Source organism: Paroedura picta, chromosome 15 (assembly GCF_049243985.1).
Source record: "Paroedura picta isolate Pp20150507F chromosome 15, Ppicta_v3.0, whole genome shotgun sequence".
Classification (NCBI taxonomy): Eukaryota; Metazoa; Chordata; class Lepidosauria; order Squamata; family Gekkonidae; genus Paroedura; species Paroedura picta.
This window is the reverse complement of record NC_135383.1, coordinates 10,988,787-11,006,137: the sequence shown is the minus strand read 5'-3', so window position 1 is coordinate 11,006,137 and position 17,351 is coordinate 10,988,787. Positions and strand designations below refer to the sequence as shown.

The following is a 17,351-nucleotide window of genomic DNA, read 5'->3' as shown; positions in this document are numbered from 1 at the left end:
GAAATGCCATGTCACCAGAAGTGACATCACTACCTGCGTTAGCAGGCAGGTTTGAAGGCGCCTGAGGGGGGAGAGACAGGAAGTGGTTTAAGCTGGGAGTAAGCGTGCAGGCTCCGCCCCTCCCAAGCACAGAAATCACGAGAGAACTCACTTGTGCTTGGGAAAAGGAGTAATGGAAGCGGCTGGTTCCTAGCTTGTGGCCAAGTCCATTAAGGCAGGAGGGGAAAGGTCGCGGACCCCCCCCCCCTCCGTTGGTCCTGCAGACCCTCACGGGTCCACAGAGCCCTGGTTGGGAATCCCTGACCTAAGCAAACAATCAACAGACTGCTCAGGGCCGCTTGCAATTGGCCAACTGCAATGACAAGGCATGTCCTGCCACTTCCTCCCCCAATAGGGAAATATTCAAGGTACACGTCTGTTTCTCTCAATTCCCAGTAAATATCTGAGATATAATTATGAAGGGGGACAGCACCACGTGAAAGGAAGAAAGTATAACAATTGCCGAACGTTACCTGCAGTGGTGCCTGCGTTTGGCCAGCCAGAACTCACAATCACAGTTAAAGCAGTGTGAGGCCATGTGGTCTGGAACCCAGCGCGTCACCTGCAAAGAAACCACCTTAATATTAAGGCCTACTTTGGCTCTGTTCCTTACCTAGTCAGTGTTCTGACTAGGTATGCTTAAAGGCTTGCTTGGAATTCTTTATGGCAAGCACGCCTTTCTTCCAAAGGATGTCTGAGGAACGGAGAAGGGAACATTATAAGGATGACTGCACTGAGAAAAGGCAAGACGCAGAAGGAACGTTTCGTCTCAAGAAAGGGGTGACCCACGCAACATTTCCAAGCATTTGAAAAGAGCGCCTATTCCCTGGAGTAAATAACAAGGAATTGGGTTAGGCTTGGAGCACGGCACGGTGAGGAAATGTGTCATGCCTCCAGATTGGACTGCTGCCAGAGAAAGGAAGGCCCATTCACCTGAACCGGAGGACTGTTCTTGTTAAAGGGAACAAAAGAAAAGACAACCCGTTACACCTGGATTTGAGGAGAGATGAGAAAATAGAAATAACCCTTTGGAAAAACACAGCTCAATCCTACATCGCGTCACCTGACCTCCCGACTCTTCCCACCCCCATAAAACAGAGTCGCAGTTCACCTGACAGCACCGGACACTCTCTCTAGCATCACCGCTGGTCCTTCCAAGCAAACAAGTAACGTACCTCGGTTTCCCTTTTATCAACGGGCTCCCAGCTGGCTTCGGACAGGCAGTCTTCACTGTGGTCAGAGTAGAAATCCTCATTTTCACTGCCGTCGGATTCCTTGAGACAGGTCTGCAAGGAAGACAAAGACAGTCCTTTGCTACTTGTGGCATGAGGTACACGTTTCCCTCTCTTGAACTTGGGGGCCAAACCACACATTCATGATTTGGATGAGCTGCGGCCACGAAACCTGGACCTAATGTGGATTTCCTGCAGCCGCTCAGCAGCCTTGGGAAATGGCTTGTGAAAAAGGAGAACTCCAAAAGGCTTCAGATGCTGCTGCTGGGGGAGGAAGGTTTCCCATCTCTCCCTCTGCCCATGGCTGCTATTTTCCTCTCATGGAAACAGAAGGGGTTTTTTTTTGGGGGGGGGGAGTTATTTTGCTGCTCAGTAACGTAAATGGGGGAAATGTCTTTCCCTTGATGCTATTTCAACATGGGAGGAAAACCTGGGTGGGGGTGGGGGGGCACAGTGGTGTTCTAAGCGTTCCTGACTGCCCCCCTTACTTTATAAAAGCCCAGCTCTGTTGCTGCTGGGCAGCTGCAAGGAACCTGGAGCTGGACTTTGTCGAAAAGCCAAAGATGTCATTTGGTCTCCAAGGTCCCCAAGCACCCAACCAGGAAAGACTCTTCTCCAACCAACAGGACAGAACAATGGGAGACAGCCCCTCTTCCCTAATGCTGCCATGCCTCTTGGAAAATACGCCGTGGTGAAGGAGGAGGGAAACGTAGGAATAGAAAGAAGTGAAGGACTGGAATCTGGCAGCCTATCTGCCTGTTTTGCAGGAAAACGGCATTATTCTAGACCACGCTGCACTGCTTGTGACCGTCAGAGGGGGAGGAGTCAGCAGCCGCACACCTGTCCATCATGCTTGGCTCCAGCGGCAACGGAAGATCCCCGTGGCCGGCCCTCCAGCCAGCAACTGTCATCACTGGGGCAATCAGAGAAAGGTGGGGAGCAGCTTGGGGCCTTTTCTTTATGCCTGTCTCCAGACCATGCTGAGCAACATCTGGTAATTTGGATTTCTTTACTGGTATTCAGGTTGGCTTTTAAGGGCTGTTGGTGACTTTAGAGCCAATCTTTGGCCGAAAAGCAGGATAAAAAGGCAATTAACAAGGAAAAGAGAGTGGATGATGGGTAACTAGTTCTACCTTTGGGGCGCATGTGTGTACGGAGATGGACCAAGAAGTCCTTTGGTCCCTTCAATCTATGATTCTAGGACTGACTGCCTTTGCTAAGCGGAAACGGGGCCGGGGGCGCGCCCCCACGAGGCCTTCACTTACAAAGTCATCTTCGTAGTCCATCTGCGGTTCAGCCGGAGGCGCGTAGCAATGGCGGATGTCCAGTCGAAGCTGCAGCTCCCGCACCTGCCTGCGCAGCTGCTCCACCTCCTGCTTGTAGGTGGCTTCGATCTGCCGCAGCCTGTGCTGGATCACATCTGTGGGGAAGGGGAGCCCGTCGTCGTCCAGGTAGAGGGGAGGCACCGGGGAAGGGCTGTTTGGAGGCATGGGCTTGGTGCCGAGGGCCTGCTTCAAATGGCAGGGGAGCCACAGCCGGCCGGATTTCACGGCAAGGCCTGTGCAATGCGCGCTGGAGTGGCTCGAGCACGAGGGGGGCTTTGCGCCTTCTTTCACAGGCCACTGGCCACTGAGACACAGTCCGGAGGTCCAGAAGGGCCTGCCGCTCAGCCTCTTGTTACAGCAGCCGTAGGAGAAGAGCCGCCGAGGACCCAAGTCACCTCCAGGAAGTGAGGTCCCCATCCCCTGAAAACTGTCCCAGTTGGCTCCTAGAAGAGAGAATTCACTGGTCTGGCTCTGCGAAATTCCTTTTCGCCACCACTCGGGAGGAGCCTTCCCCACCGGGCTACCTTCTTCTCCATGCCTGACGCAGCTGCTTTTGCCGTCCTCCTCATTTTGGCACCCTGGAGCCTCCTGTTTCGGGACACTAGGGACCGGTGGGTTCCAAATGGGAGTACACGGCGTCGGCTGGAGGGAGGGTTCTACCACGTTCCAAGCGCCATTGGATTCCAAGCCAAGACCTTTCACATTGCTGCAGGGAGACGGTTCCGACTCGTCCTCTGTTCTGACCAAATCCCCAAAGAGTTTCTTTTGCCCCAAAGCACTTTGTGCTGGGCAGGTGCCTTCCGCCACGTCCGGATTGGCTTCGTTTCCTGTTACCGCCTCTGGAAAGACAGCGTTTAATGTCTGCGTCTCCCCGTTAACCTGCAGCGTCTGCGGAAGATCGATTCTGCAACTACCAGAGCTGCAAGTCTCAATGGTTTGTGGGGGATGGAGTTCCTGCTGCTCGGGCACCTGAGGCGGCTCCTCTCTTGCACTCCCGTTGTCCGCCGCTGCCTCCTCGGCATTCGGATGCCTGGGCTCCAAGCCGACCCTGACGTCTTGACAGTGGTTGTTAAGGTTTGGATCGCTCGACGTGCGGGTCAGCAGGCTGCCAGGATCGCAGGCTGAGAGCAGGTCGTCCATGGATCTAGTCTTTGGTAACCTAAAAGGGGAAGACACAGTCCAGGTGTCACAGGTTGAAGACTTATCATTGCGTCCAGGAGCCTAAACTGGGTGGCCAGCATGCAGTGCTGCTAACGCCAAGCCTCCCTCCTACGACAACTACTACAAATCCACCCAACCCACTGGGCCTCAGTATGAGTTGAGCTAACGCTCTTTGCAGCTTCCACCATTCTTTAAGGTTATCGTTGTTATTATGTTAATATCATTGTCATCACCTTGTTATTACTATAAATGGAGTTACCTGTATCGTGTCTTGTTTCATGTAAACCGCCCTGAGCCTTCGGGGAGGACGGTACATAAATACAATGAATAAATACATAACTGGCTCCTGGTCTCAAAATAAATCTTCATGGCTGACAAAGCAGAACAAAGGGATCCTGTCACGGCTGTGAAAGCCTAAGATTATCTAGAGCAGTGGTCCCCAACCTTTTTTAGGCTGGGGACCGGCAGGGCATTGGGCCGCGCCCGCAGGGACCGCGCCCGCGCGGGCCACGGCCACGCTTCGGGCCGCGCCCGCGGCCGCGCCCGCAGATCGGGCCGCGCCCGGCCGCGCCCGCCGGCCGCACCCGCGAGCCGCGCCCGGCCGCACCCGTCGGCCGCATCCGCGAGCCGCGCCCGGCCGCGCCCGCCGGCCGCACCCGCGAGCCGCGCCCGGCCGCGCCCGTCGGCCGCGCCCGTCGGCCGCACCCGCGGGCCGCGCCCGTGGATCGGGCCGCGCCGGCGCGGCCTGGCCCTGATTCCTCCTCCCCGCCCTCCCGCAGTAAGTAGCTTCCCGTGCCGCAAGCTTGCGGCCTGGGAAGTTTTTTACTGCGGGGGTGGGGGGGGGCGGGGAGAGGGAGCCGCGGCCCGGTGCCATGGCCTTTGCGGCCCGGCGCCGGGCCGCGGCCCGCAGGTTGGGGACCACTGATCTAGAGACCTTTCCCAGACGCATATGCTCCAGTATACGTGCAATTAAGGCCATGTATCTCGAGATGAACACAAAAAGCTCAGTAGGACGGGAGAGGCCTCGGGTCCATAGAATATCATTTCAAAAAATGTGTCTGACAAAGCTCCACGATCAAAAGAAACCCAGCAGGCATCATGAGGAAGAGTGGGGAATCAAACCAGGATCTCCAGATCAAACTAGGACCTCCACTACACCATGCTGGCTCTCGGTATTACAGGAAGCCTTGGCTGACAAAATTGGGCTCGTTTCCTCCTACCTGTCAAGGGATCGGCTGCTAAATTCCTGGCATTGAGATCCAGAAGGCATGTAAAGGTCCATGCCCTCTTCTCCGAGAGGACACGGAGAGGACGCTGGGAGATACACTGCTGTCCAGAGGTGCAGTGCACGCACATGGCACACCGGGTGCAGCACCTGCCATGGGAGGAGAACAGACTCAGGAACAGAGCAGAAAACCTTTCCCTTTTTCGAGCCTCTCTCCGTGGGAGGATGTTCCACTCACCTGCTCATTTCCAGGCATGTAGAGCAGATTGTGGAAGTTCTTGTTGCCAGCTCTCAGAAGGGACCACACGGAACAGGTGCGCTTGGCAATGTTGTGCATCTCTCGCTCGCAGGGGCTGTTTCCGAGGAAGGTCCCGTAAAGGCAGGAGTACGTGTGTTGCACCAGTTTCACCTGCGGGGTCAAGAGAAATCGCTTTAGGACTTTGATCCAAGTCCCATAGGAGTCTTCAAGAGCGCTTCCTTTTTTAACTTACAGGTTGTAACAATGTTACAGACTCCTCTAAACACTGTGGCCACCAAACTAAAAAAACAGACAAACATGAATGATTACTTTGGAAGCTTGGTGGGTTACTGTTTATCGGAACTTGTGCATAACAACATCCTACTTGGGATTTATACAGGGCTTTCACTGCTTGGTGACTCACATACATTATACAGGCCAGGAAAGTAAGCCAGTATTGCTATTTGCCTGTTTCAGACTAGTGATTAAGTGGGATTGACCAGGAAGAGGCCTGCCTAAGGCCGCCAGCTGAAGTGTGAAATTATCACACCTGTGCTGTTGCCACTCATGACCGAGGGCCTATCTTGAAACCAGTTACTGGCCTGGCATGCTGTTCAGTGCAAGAAATATATGAAAAGAGAAGAAATTGAAACACGCTATTACGCATGCTCTGGGACTCTTCTCAAATACAAACAAGACCAAATCTCGTTAATTCTTGTGTGTGCTTAGCTGGACCGACATCTTCCTGTGGTCGATGATCACACACATTCCAGTGCACAGTTCTCTCTCTTGCCAAATCAACCCAGACGTCTCACAGCAAAGCCTAATTCAAATTTTGATCCCAAGACCCAACGGTTTCGCTGAGGCCATCTCTGGCTGAGAGAGAGCCTCAGACCACTGAAGAGACTTTGGGTTTAAAAACACAGGCCCCCTGCTCCTGTCTGAGAAATATGACATCTTTATTTCACACAACCTACGAAGACCCATCCGGGAACACTAGAGGTCGACTGCAAGGAGATCAAATCTGAGCTCACCAGTCAAGGGGAAAGCAAACCACCACAGAACATGACCCTCACCCCCATCACAGCAGTGAGCAAGGTCAGGTTCTAGTCTTTAAGGAGAGCTTTCAGATGCCGTGCCCAGTTTCCCCACTCGAGCAGCCAACCTAAATGCAAGCTTGCTCTTACCAAGAAAGCTTCGTTGAATTCAAAGAGGCAGGGGAATTGCTTGAGCAGCTGGTGCACCGAATCCAGCCACTGCAGGAACACGGGGCACTGCTCGTTCTGATCTTCTGCCTTTTCCTGGTGGCCGCAGCGGTCCCCGAACTTGTGGCCAAAATCCAGCCAGTCTGATTCCACCAACACCTGGAAACCCTGCCAATAAAAAGAGGTAAGGGTTTCAGCATTGCGTCTCCTTGGGGCATGCCACCACAGGAGAGGCTGGAGGCTTTAGAACAGGGGTAGTCAGTGCGGCCCTCCAGAGGTCAATGAACTACAATTCCCATGAGCCCCTGCCAGCATTTTCTGGCAGGGGCTCATGGGTATTGTAGTCCATGAACATTTGGAGGGCCGCACTTTGACTACCCTTGCTTTAGAATTTCCACGGCTCAGAATCTACGACTCCCTGTCCTCAGATCCTGCCAATGACCTCCCTGCTTTTCTATAGCCAACATAACTTGCCTTCTTTCTACCCTTAAAGCTCTCCATACTCATGCCCTTTCAGCCTTTTTCCGTTATACCTCTTTTGCCCATCTCCTCCATTCTTCCCATTCAGCCACCCCAAGGCCCTCTGCAGCCATTTTGTCATTGATCCCAACCCATGGCAGCCATTGTGATGTCGCCCTCACACCCTGTTTTCAAAATTTAAAAGAAGATTCAACAAAGTTGGGGACCTCTTGCATATATGCCCACACACACAAAGAAGTCCCTTAAAACTATCCAAGTCAATACGACTGAAGCATTCTACCTCCATCGTCCTGTAATAAGGGTCCAGAAGAATCTTTGCCAGTGCCACAATCTGGGGAGTTCTGTCCCAGCCATCTGAACAGTGGACTAGCACAGGGCGCCCGTCCCGATCTACGGCGTTTGAGACCAACACCGCTGCTTTCAGCATGACGGAGAGGTGCTGCAGCCACTTGGTGCTCTCCAGAGCTGACAGCCAGCTGAAAGGTACACATGTGAAGGGGAGAACGTTAAGCCTGTGAATGACATGAGGAATCAATGAAGCCTTCAGGAGTGGAAAGAGAGGATGCCGGACCCGAGATCTGGGTAGAAAAGCCGGCGGCACAGAAGGTTTCTGCTCAGAGCTATGGAATTTACTATTTTCATTCTCCGGGAGAAAAGAGAACGCTCCTCCCCCAAAAAAATGGTTCTTAAAAATATATATATATTCCTAAACGTAATCATTTCAAAACCAATCACTGACAAGTGTATGGAGCCTAACACAACCCAGGAAACTCCCTTTCAGCACTTATCCTACTAGCCCTAAATAGGGGAAAAATTCCCATGGCAACCGGTAAGAAGAAGGGAGACAACTGCTGACAGTGAAGTGGTCCATTTTGGAGGGGGAGCACACCGGCCTGTGTAAAATGCACATGCGGGAGGCAGACCGTGTTTGAAAAGGAGGAAACGAGAGACACTACGGAAAAAACGGCATGTCTGAGAAACAGCATGCGGCATGAAAGGCAGACCAGCACAACTGGTCTTTGTGCAGCCATTAAGTTCAAATAGGTAAACCTCGAGCCAGTCACGGTCTCAGAGGCACTGTGCGGATCAATACGGGAGGAATTGCTTGAACGTCACCCTGAAGCTAAGTGGATCCTGGCTGGGTCAGACCAAAGGCCCAAACAGCCTCTTATCCTGTCTCCAGCAGGTGCCAGCTAGATGCCCCCATTAAGTTCACAAGCAAGGCATGAAGGCAATCGCCCCCCCCACCCCACCCCACAGAGGTTCCATCATTGTTGATCAGAGGCCGGTGGTCTCCTGTGAATTTCTCTAATCCCCCTCTAAAGCCCCCTAAGCTAGCAGCCGTGGCCGGCAGCAGCCCATTCCATGCATTCTTGTCAAAAAATTCATTTTGTCTGATCCAAACTGCCTTCAGTTTCTTTGGCTATCGCCGATTTCCAGTTTTACAAGAGAGGAAGGGATAATAATATTATTAATAAAAACTTTTTGTTTATATCCTGCCCTTCCAGCGCTCAGAGATTTAAAATCTCTCTCTTCACTCCCTTCGTGCCATTAATAATTTTACAAGACTGTTCCAACCCTTAGCTGTCTTTTTAAAATATATACAAATATATCCAAGCCTCTCCAAAGCTTAAAAGCAAACGGAGCAAAGGAACTCTCCCCCCCCTCCCTGCAGAATGGATCTTTGTTTATGTTAAGACCCCCGTTTTCTGAGTTCCGCTAGCAGGAAGGGCCACGTACTGACCCCTGATCCGGAAGCAAAGCATCAGCCAATAGCAAAGCGGGAGTGCTAGCTGCAACGGTCGGGCCCACTTACTTGCTGGGATCCGGCATCTGACTGCAAACTGCCCGCAGGTACTGGAAGCTGTTTCGGATAGAGTGGATGTTGGCCATCCCCATGAACACCACTTCGCAGTTTGGGTAATACTCTGAAATGCAACAGGGATTGAGATCAGCTTGGCTGTTGGCCTTGAGCGTCAGAAGGAGCATTTCATAGCAGGAGCTTAACCGCTGGGACAGGCCCTCTGATTCATGATTCATGGACAATCGCTTTCAAAGGATACACAGCATCCCCTATGGGCCCTCAGCCCCCTAAACCGAGAAGCTCACAGAAGCAGGAAGTTGCAGGGTAGGGATACCAGAGTGAAGTTTCTTGGCTTTTGTTCATGTCCCCCACCACCTTAGGTGCCCTTGGAGTCCGAGCAACAGCTCAATGAAACCTGTACCTTCACATTCACAGCCTCCTCCCTTGGCTCTGTTGGCAACAGCTGCCGTGTAGGACCGAGCATCCAAGATCAACAGCTTTTGCGGCGTTGCTGAACTCTCCACGCTTGAACCTGCCGTCAGTGACGAGTCTGCAAAGAAAAGACGCCTGAATCCACCTGTCCCTCGAATGAGCGTCAACTCTACAAGGACTGTCCTGCGACACACAACTCGGAGAAAAGCCGAAGTAAGTGAAACGGAGAAGACCTGTGGGGTAACTAGGATAACCCGCTCGTTAACTAAATTTGCTGACTAAAGCTGTAAAAGTAGTAAGCAAAGGTAACGGAACATCTATCTTTGCTGTTAAAAGGGGGATTCTGAGAAGATACAGGAGAATTCTTTTTTCTCTGTATTGCTTATTCCGGCTGCACTGGAGTAGTCCAGGTGTTGCCTAGCAGGGACATGTAAAAATGGACCACTAGTTCCCAAGAGCAACCTTTGCTCTCTCTGCAGTCGTATCGCTACAGCAAGTGCATTAGGCAGGGCAGTGGTAAGACCATGTCTACCGTACCATGTCCAATTTAGAGAACCTGTGTTCTATAGAGAAGAAGATGGTGGAGTGAGCAGCTTGTGGCTCACTGGGATTTGGAACCTGGAGATGATTGGTGGAGCAGGCAATCTAGTTTTAGGAATGAGTTTCTGAAGCACATCGGGGCCCTGCTAGAGCTAGCACAATTCCGCAGGGCCTGTAAGATGGAGCTCTTCTGCCAGGCTTTTGGTTGGGGCCAAAGCTACCTACCTAGTTCTGGCCCCACCCACTCATGGGTCCATCTATTTACATATTGACCCTCCCAAATCATCCTGAATTTCTGGGTGAATATTCATAACATATTTCACGATGGTATCATAGCTGTTTTAGCCTGTTTTAACTTGTCATCGTTCATCGAGAGCCAGTTACGTGCAGTGGTTAGGAGTGCGGACTTCTAATCTGGTGAGCTGGGTTCGATTCTGCGCTCCCCCACATGCAGCCAGCTGGGTGACCTTGGGCTCGCCACGGCACTGATAAAGCTGTTCTGATCGAGCAGTGATATCAGCTCTCTCTCAGTCTCACCCACCTCACAGGGTGGGTATCTGTTGTGGGGAGAGGAAAGGGAAGGCGACTGTAAGCCGCTTTGAGTCTCCTTCGGGTAGGGAAAAGCGGCATATAAGAACCAACTCTTCTTCTTCTTCTTCTTAAATCAATGTTAGATCTACGTTTATTTACTGCTATTGTGTATTTTATCTCTTTGCACACTGCCCTGAGCCAGCTTGATGGAAGGGCGGTCTCAAAACCCAAGCCACATAAACAGGGGATATACCTAGAAAGGAGGCCACGGTCCCTTTTAATTCTACCCAGCGTAACTATTTTTAATTTAAAATGTTTCTATCTCACTTTTCTCCTTGTCAATGGCCCATTATGCACGGGGGGGGGGGGGGGGGGACAGCGCACATTCGGGTGGAATGGTGGCAACTAAAATCACTGATAACGCATGGCGCTGGCTGCAACGGGCCGCAGATTCAGTGCATGCCGCTGAAATAGCCGTGTTAGCGAAATGCGGAAGAAAGCGCAGCTTCCGGGTGACCAGGGCGCAACCAGAAGTGGCGCCGGGGGCGCCGCGTGCATAATCGGTTACTCTGGGTTTTGCCGCCGTTGTGTCCCGTCCTGTGCATAAGCGGTTTGTTTCGCTTCTTCCCCCTCCGCGTTTTCCATGTGACCCGAAATCGCCGTTTCGGCAGCCATATATAATGGGCCAATAGGACTCAAAGTGGATCCAAATGAACCAGAAACGGAAAGAAGTTAGAAATGCATATCCCCCTGGGAAAGGGACCAAATTCTTCCAGGGACAACGCAGCCCTGCAGAAAACAGGAGGAAAGGACCAAAGCCCATCTCACTTACCAAACCCTGCGTCGCAAGCCTCGTTCCCGTCACTGAGCCCAGAATGCAGAGTGCCCCCGGCCACCCTCTGCCCAGGGTTCAAGGCACAGGCTTTGGCAATGGAGGTCACCAGGTACTCGTCGTCTGCGTTGCGCCAGCCCCACCAGCTGATTTCCGGCTGGCTGCAGCGCGCGATCACTGCCCCGTTGCGTAGGTGTCTGAAAGAGAAACCCAGTTCAAAGACCCACTCGAATCCAAGGCCCCTCTTCCGAAAAGCCGGCTGACTTCATCTTCTTCGCTCTCAAAATCAAATCACCACTTTAGAACAGAGAGGCCCCCAAGCTAAGTGCAAGCGAGCGATACAGGTTGGTCCATGTTACACCACTAGGTCAAATTACACGATTTTGATAGAACATCGGTATCGGAATTCACCGGAGGCAGCCAGAAAGCATGGATTGTTATTGTTCTTTTTTTTTTGGCTGACAGGATGAGGGGAGGAGAGAAGCGAGAAACATCCCTGTGTTTTCCAGGATCTTGAGCGGTAGTATTACATCTTGCTTGGGGTCTCCACACTTTCCCCTTCACAATATTGTTAGTAGAAGGAACTATTAAAATTAAGTGTTCTGAGGAAGGCAGATTCTGTACTAGAAACAATGAAATACTACCCAGAATGCAGCCCCTGTACATAAGGGTCCAAAGGGGCACTCACTATCTAATGGGACCCCCCTACAAAAACACCCCCACGAAAACACCTTAATCTCAAATAAGTCCCCCATCAAAAGAGGCTGTGCTGGAGATAACAATTATAACGGAACTTGCTGCTAGTTACAGATGTGCTTTTAAATGGGTTTTAAATGTTATTATTTTAACTTATATTATTGTGACTATCGATGTCGTCGACTGCTCTGAGCCGGCCTGCTGGGAGGGCTGTATATAAACTGAATAAATGAATGCATAAACAAAGTCCATAGGGTTATGAACTCAGTGGACCATCTAGACCAGTTTCTTGGCCTTTTCCAAACCCCAGACCTTCCTTTAAACCAAACAATCAAGAGTGGCCTCCCCCCTTCTTAATTCCCCCCCCTGAAAACATACAAGATGATAGTGCTGGGACCCAGTTGTGGGTCTTGACCCACCAGCTGAAGGTCAAAGATCCTAGACAATCTGCTACAAGGCAAGACTCTCTATAGCTGTCTAGTTATTGAAGCACCTTTAGGGTCTGATTATGATCAAAGGGCAACCAGAAATGTTAAAATAAAGCATCCCATAGACACTTATCTGATTGTATTTTGGGAGTCTCGTGGGAAAGCTAGTCCCCAGCCTTTCCAGACATACTGTTCCACTTCTCAACTGCTCTTTTGAATTCCTAACGTGTGGCCTAAATTTAATCTTCCTGGTTAAAAGCCGCTGCTTTCTGGCCTATTCTTGGTGGACAAAGTGAAGAATTAATACCTCAGTGTAGTTCTGCTGTGCTCTTTAAGAAGCTACGAAAAACTGGATGGAGGAGACTGTGAATTTCAGATAGGGCCCCTCAAGGGATAAGCACTGAAAAAGGCTACAGATTCCAGCAATTCCACCAATGCACCCGTTCCCCTGTCCCAGAATTTGGGGCCTTCTACTGTACCTGTACATACCTGTACACAACTACTGGGATCCTCTTCCAAGAGCGAAAAGAAGCCACGTTCTCCAGCTCCTTGTCAGTGATCCAGACAGGAACAAGGAGCTTCTGCGGATAGCTGGTACACAACCTACGGGGGAAAAGCCACAGAGCCTGAGCAGGAGGCAGGAGGAACTGCAATGACATCAGACCTCAAACCCTTTAACCCCCTAGCGGAATGTATATTGAGGGACCACTGATCAACGCTTCTAACATTTTCAGAACCGTTGTTTGAATGGAAACAAAAGAACTGGTGGTCCGGATTGATGACAAGGTAGCTATCAGGTACTAAGAAAACGCAGCCATTAAAGGCAGTGAAGTTCTAGGATCTTTGTGAGTAGCAGGACAAAGCAGGCTTGATTCTGCAATGGGAAAGGGGGGGGGAGTCCCCAGGGGCACGGAAAGAGGATTAGCTTCGGCCCTGACAGTGACTCATTGTCTCACTTTGCTTTCTCCTATGGGATTGAGTAGCAACTTTCTCATGGGGTCTCTGCCTGAAAAAGGATCTTGGTTTCGGAAGTGTCTAAAGTGCTTTCTCCACCAACAAAGTGGGCGACTCTGACACGACGGAAGCAAAATGTGCTCTCCCACCCGGACTGAAAGGGATTCTGTGAGGATGGCGGAACAGCACACAGTGAAGCCTGGCATCAGGTGAAGGTTTTGCCACACAGAACACATACAGGACAAGGTTAACAGCTCCTGAGGCTAGAGACAGAAGGGGCAGCGGTTGAGCAAGCTTCCACTGGAGCAAGCTCCGTTCTTTGCCAAGACCTGCTTCCCCAAATGTTTTTAAAAAGCTGTGCTTGGATTTTGAATCACTGGCATCAGAGTGAGAAGCCAGTCTGTGTCTACAACAGGTGAAGACCCGTCAGCCGTAATACTAGCAAATGAAATTATTTTCAAGCTGGCGATGGCAAATAACAGTTTATTCCATTATAGACAATTCCTCAAACTTACAAAACCTCAAAATGAACTCCTAGGTATTTTTTCCATTTTCAGTATCTTTGTCGGTGATGTAAGATACTCTTTGATCTTTAATAAGAAGTCCTCTTTAAATGAATTCTTAGAATATATTAGAAGGGTATGGCCTTAATCCTATGATAATATGTATGTGGTTCAATCTCCATATGTTTCTATGATATCCACTATACAAATATTAGCATCACCATTAGCATTAGTCTACAAATATTAGCATCACCAAGTGTAAATGCTCTTTAGTAGTGACCCCAACTACCGGTTCTGACAAAGAGGGTGGCTGTGGAGCCTTTGTTTGTTTGTTTTTTTCTCTCTCACTAGAAGATCAGGGGGGGGGAAACCCTCCCCCAATTGCTCACTTGTAGTTGTTGTTGATGTCAGAAACCCTCCAAGCGTTCTGCAAGTCGAAGCCCATCCGGGCCAGCTCCATCTCAAACCGGAATTTCACGTGGTCTCCTGCAAAGGCACAGTGGGGAGGGGGTTAAACAAGGCTCTGCACAGAGCACTCCAGGCACAAGGATGCCCTGGGTGCCAGTGGAGCTCATAACAGGTCTCTGAAGGAGAGAGATGAGAAAAGGGAGAACAAGGTGCACCACCATTCTGCCATGATAAGGGATGGCTAATGTCGCTTCCCCATATCCATTGGGAATTCGTCTTGGAAGCCGCCTTGGAACTCACCCGGGCGGCAGAGGTGGGCGTGTTGGTCCTCCTCGTCAGCGCAAACCCCCAAGCACCAGGCGTGATAAGCAAACGCAAAGAGGTCTTCAGGCTTCGTAGGGCGAGCGATGGCTCGGCTCAGCCGCTTCAGCCACTCCTGGCATTGCTTGAAAGTAGAGAAATGGCACCTGCAGAACACAGGAATATGCAATCTCAGTAAGAACATAAGAAGAACCCTGAGGGCTCGGGCCTACCTGGGTCCATCTAGTCCTGCATTCTGTCTCACACAGTGCCCAACCAGCTCCTCTGGGCACAGAGACAAGACCCTCCCCTGATATTGCCTCCTGGCTCCGGGGTTCAGAGGTTTAGTGCTTCTGAATGGGGTGGTTCCCATCAGTCACCACAGCTAGTAGCCACTGATAGACTATCTTCCAGAAATCTATCATCCTCTTTTAAAGCTGATAATCCCGGTGGCCATTTCTCATTGTCAACTCTCTCCACCCCGTACGTAATTCCCAATCAGTTGTCCACGGATCCCCCTGGAGGGGGTCTGTAGCCTTTTTCCTCCGGCCTTAATGGATTTAGCCACCCGTTAGGGAACCTGCACCTTCCTTTGCTCCCCGAGTGCGAGTTCTCTCGTTGTTTCTGCATCTGAGCGGGGATAGAGCCTGCATGCCTACTCATAAATAGCCTCCTGTCTCTCCCCTCTGCCCATCCTCCTCGAGCCTGCCTGTTAACCTGGGTGGTGATGACACTTCTGGGGGGGGGGGGGGCGTGGTCAGCTGACATCACTTCTGGGGGCTCCTCGAAGCCTGAAAAAATTATTTCTGGGGCTCCTCCATGGTCAAAAAAGGCTGCTCTATCAGGGTGCTCCAGTCCCCTAATCATCTTGGTCGCCCTCTTTTGCATTTTATCTGCTCTGCAGTGTCTTTTTTGAGATACAGAGGATCAGAACCAGACGCAGAATTCCAAATGAGGCTGCTGTAGGAATGCAACACTGACTCTGTGTGTGTATGATAACTGAAGTGTGTGTGTGTGCTCCCAAAATTGAGCATGATGGGCACTGTCTTGAGCAGGCTTTTCCAATAGTGGTAATGGCCATTCATTTAGATAACTAGCACAAATACAATTAAATAGATCTAGGACAGATCTATCAGCAACTGTTAGCCATGGCAATTCTCCCACTCAGGCCCACCAGGACGGTGTAAGGCAGCAGCTACCTTACTACTTTGGAATCCTTGCATACGATGTGCAGCTGGAACATATCCCGACTCTCCACGCTTTCCATCATCCTCAAAGGCACCTAAAAATAGAGACCGGGCACCAGTGAGCAAGCAGATACCACACCAGACCCAGAGGCAGACCTCTAAGGGACTCTCTGCATGCCATGCCTGCAAGTCCCCTGGCTCCAAAATGCATGCAATCCTAAATGGTATACGAGACCAAATGCACAAGCTGGAGACCAGCCATGAATGTGGAAGGTAAAGGAAGGGATAGAGATGCAAAGTTCCAGGAAAAAAAGTTACAGGTTTCGGGGTGGGAAAGTATAGCTTTTTTTAAACCTCAAGGTCTTTTAAACATCCCCCCCCCCAATGGAAGGACTGGACATTTTGAAGAGCACTGAAAAAATTACTATGATATATTCTCCCTTTTGGAATGACAAGATTTCATTCGCCCCAACATGTACAGTATGTAGATTTTATGCAAGGCAATTTACAGCATTAGAGAATGTTTGTGTACTTGTTTTTGTTTTACTATTAAAGTTGTGTTTTCTATTTATGACTTCTGTCCCCCCCCCCCCCACCTCTTGAATTGCCAAAAAATAACTTAAAATGTGTTAAGGTAGTAAATGAGGACAACCGTTTGCAGCTCCGGTACAGAATATTTTTTACAATTTAGCTTGTAAGGGGGAAAACCCATTTATACTTCCAAATTTCATTAATATACAGAACGGTCAAATTTTATACGTTCTCAGTTATAAATTATGCCGTTTATGCTGTTCAAGTAGCACAGGAAGTTTAGGATTGATTAGGACCTAAAATCTCTTTTTTCCCCTCAAGGAACAAAAGCCTTTGTGATGACTTCAAGATCTCCAGATATGTTATATCTCTACACAGAAATCCATCTGGGGGGAGAAGGGGTGGATTTCAGGAACAAAGAGGCCAAAAACAGGCCAAAAAACTCAGAACATTCAAGAAGCCAAAAATCACAACTCAGCTGGGTCTGGGAAAAGATGCTTTGAACAGCAAATGTTCCACCGCTCATATGCACAGCTGGACAGAAGTGTTCACAAGTTAGCCCTCTGCTTTCGGGTGAAAGCAACAATGTAGGCATTCAACCCAATACCATCAGAGGCCGTTAGCTGGTCCGCAGTTCGCAAAAGCCAAAAAACCACCTAGCAGGAATCCGAGCTGCGAGGATTCGGCAACCGCAAAAAGCACAGTGGCGGCCTTGCGTGACACACAGGATCTTTACGGGTTTCAGTTCCTATTCAGAGTTATTGGGGGCGGTGTTGGCTTTTACAGAGAAGCTAGAAGGGGAACTGTGTAGGCAGCAAGGCGGCTCCCCTGTCCCTTGTTCTCAAGGGATCCTTCTACACAGGGAGGAGGAGGAGAGGTAGCCATAGCAAGAAGTAGATCTGTCAGAGGAGGCTGGTGTGCAAGGTGCAGAAAATACACAACCCTGTGGCTCGGCCCTTGCCCACGTATGGCTAAAACAGGTTCTCTCAACTTAGTTTCAATGGATTAAGGAACGGGAAAAATGTAGGGCAGAGTCAGGTCCCATGACACAGTACAGTAGGACTAACATGAAGTTCATCCCCTCCAGTGCACTAATTCTGGCTTCTCAGCACAGGCCGCTGCACGAGGCAATATGGAGGAAGCCAAATGCCATTATGTCCTCTGTAAACAAAGCAAGGGTCTGGCTTTGTCAGAGCGACACGAGAGAGACTGACCCTCCCACTCCCTAGCAGGGTCAGACTGGCAATATTCCTTTCCCTGCTGGTGCGTGGGTTGTGCAGAAAGATCTGTTGTGCTCACA

The 17,351-nt window shown here is 50.4% G+C and overlaps 1 protein-coding gene across 5 annotated transcripts in view; it reads right to left on the bottom strand.

Annotated features, from left to right (window-relative positions):
• Positions 1 to 17,351, bottom strand: part of MTMR4 (myotubularin related protein 4) — a 44,361-nt gene that overhangs the window by 3,176 nt on the left and 23,834 nt on the right. For all 5 annotated transcript variants that reach the window (XM_077311063.1, XM_077311060.1, XM_077311061.1 and 2 more), the window contains 14 exons: positions 15,533 to 15,615; positions 14,334 to 14,500; positions 14,015 to 14,111; positions 12,658 to 12,771; positions 11,045 to 11,241; positions 9,131 to 9,259; positions 8,722 to 8,833; positions 7,186 to 7,381; positions 6,408 to 6,593; positions 5,221 to 5,391; positions 4,978 to 5,132; positions 2,537 to 3,755; positions 1,215 to 1,325; positions 513 to 601 (listed from right to left, as the gene is read on the bottom strand). In XM_077311063.1, coding sequence (XP_077167178.1) covers positions 513 to 601; positions 1,215 to 1,325; positions 2,537 to 3,755; positions 4,978 to 5,132; positions 5,221 to 5,391; positions 6,408 to 6,593; positions 7,186 to 7,381; positions 8,722 to 8,833; positions 9,131 to 9,259; positions 11,045 to 11,241; positions 12,658 to 12,771; positions 14,015 to 14,111; positions 14,334 to 14,500; positions 15,533 to 15,615 — 3,026 coding nt within the window. The remainder of the gene's footprint in view (positions 1 to 512; positions 602 to 1,214; positions 1,326 to 2,536; positions 3,756 to 4,977; positions 5,133 to 5,220; positions 5,392 to 6,407; positions 6,594 to 7,185; positions 7,382 to 8,721; positions 8,834 to 9,130; positions 9,260 to 11,044; positions 11,242 to 12,657; positions 12,772 to 14,014; positions 14,112 to 14,333; positions 14,501 to 15,532; positions 15,616 to 17,351) is intronic.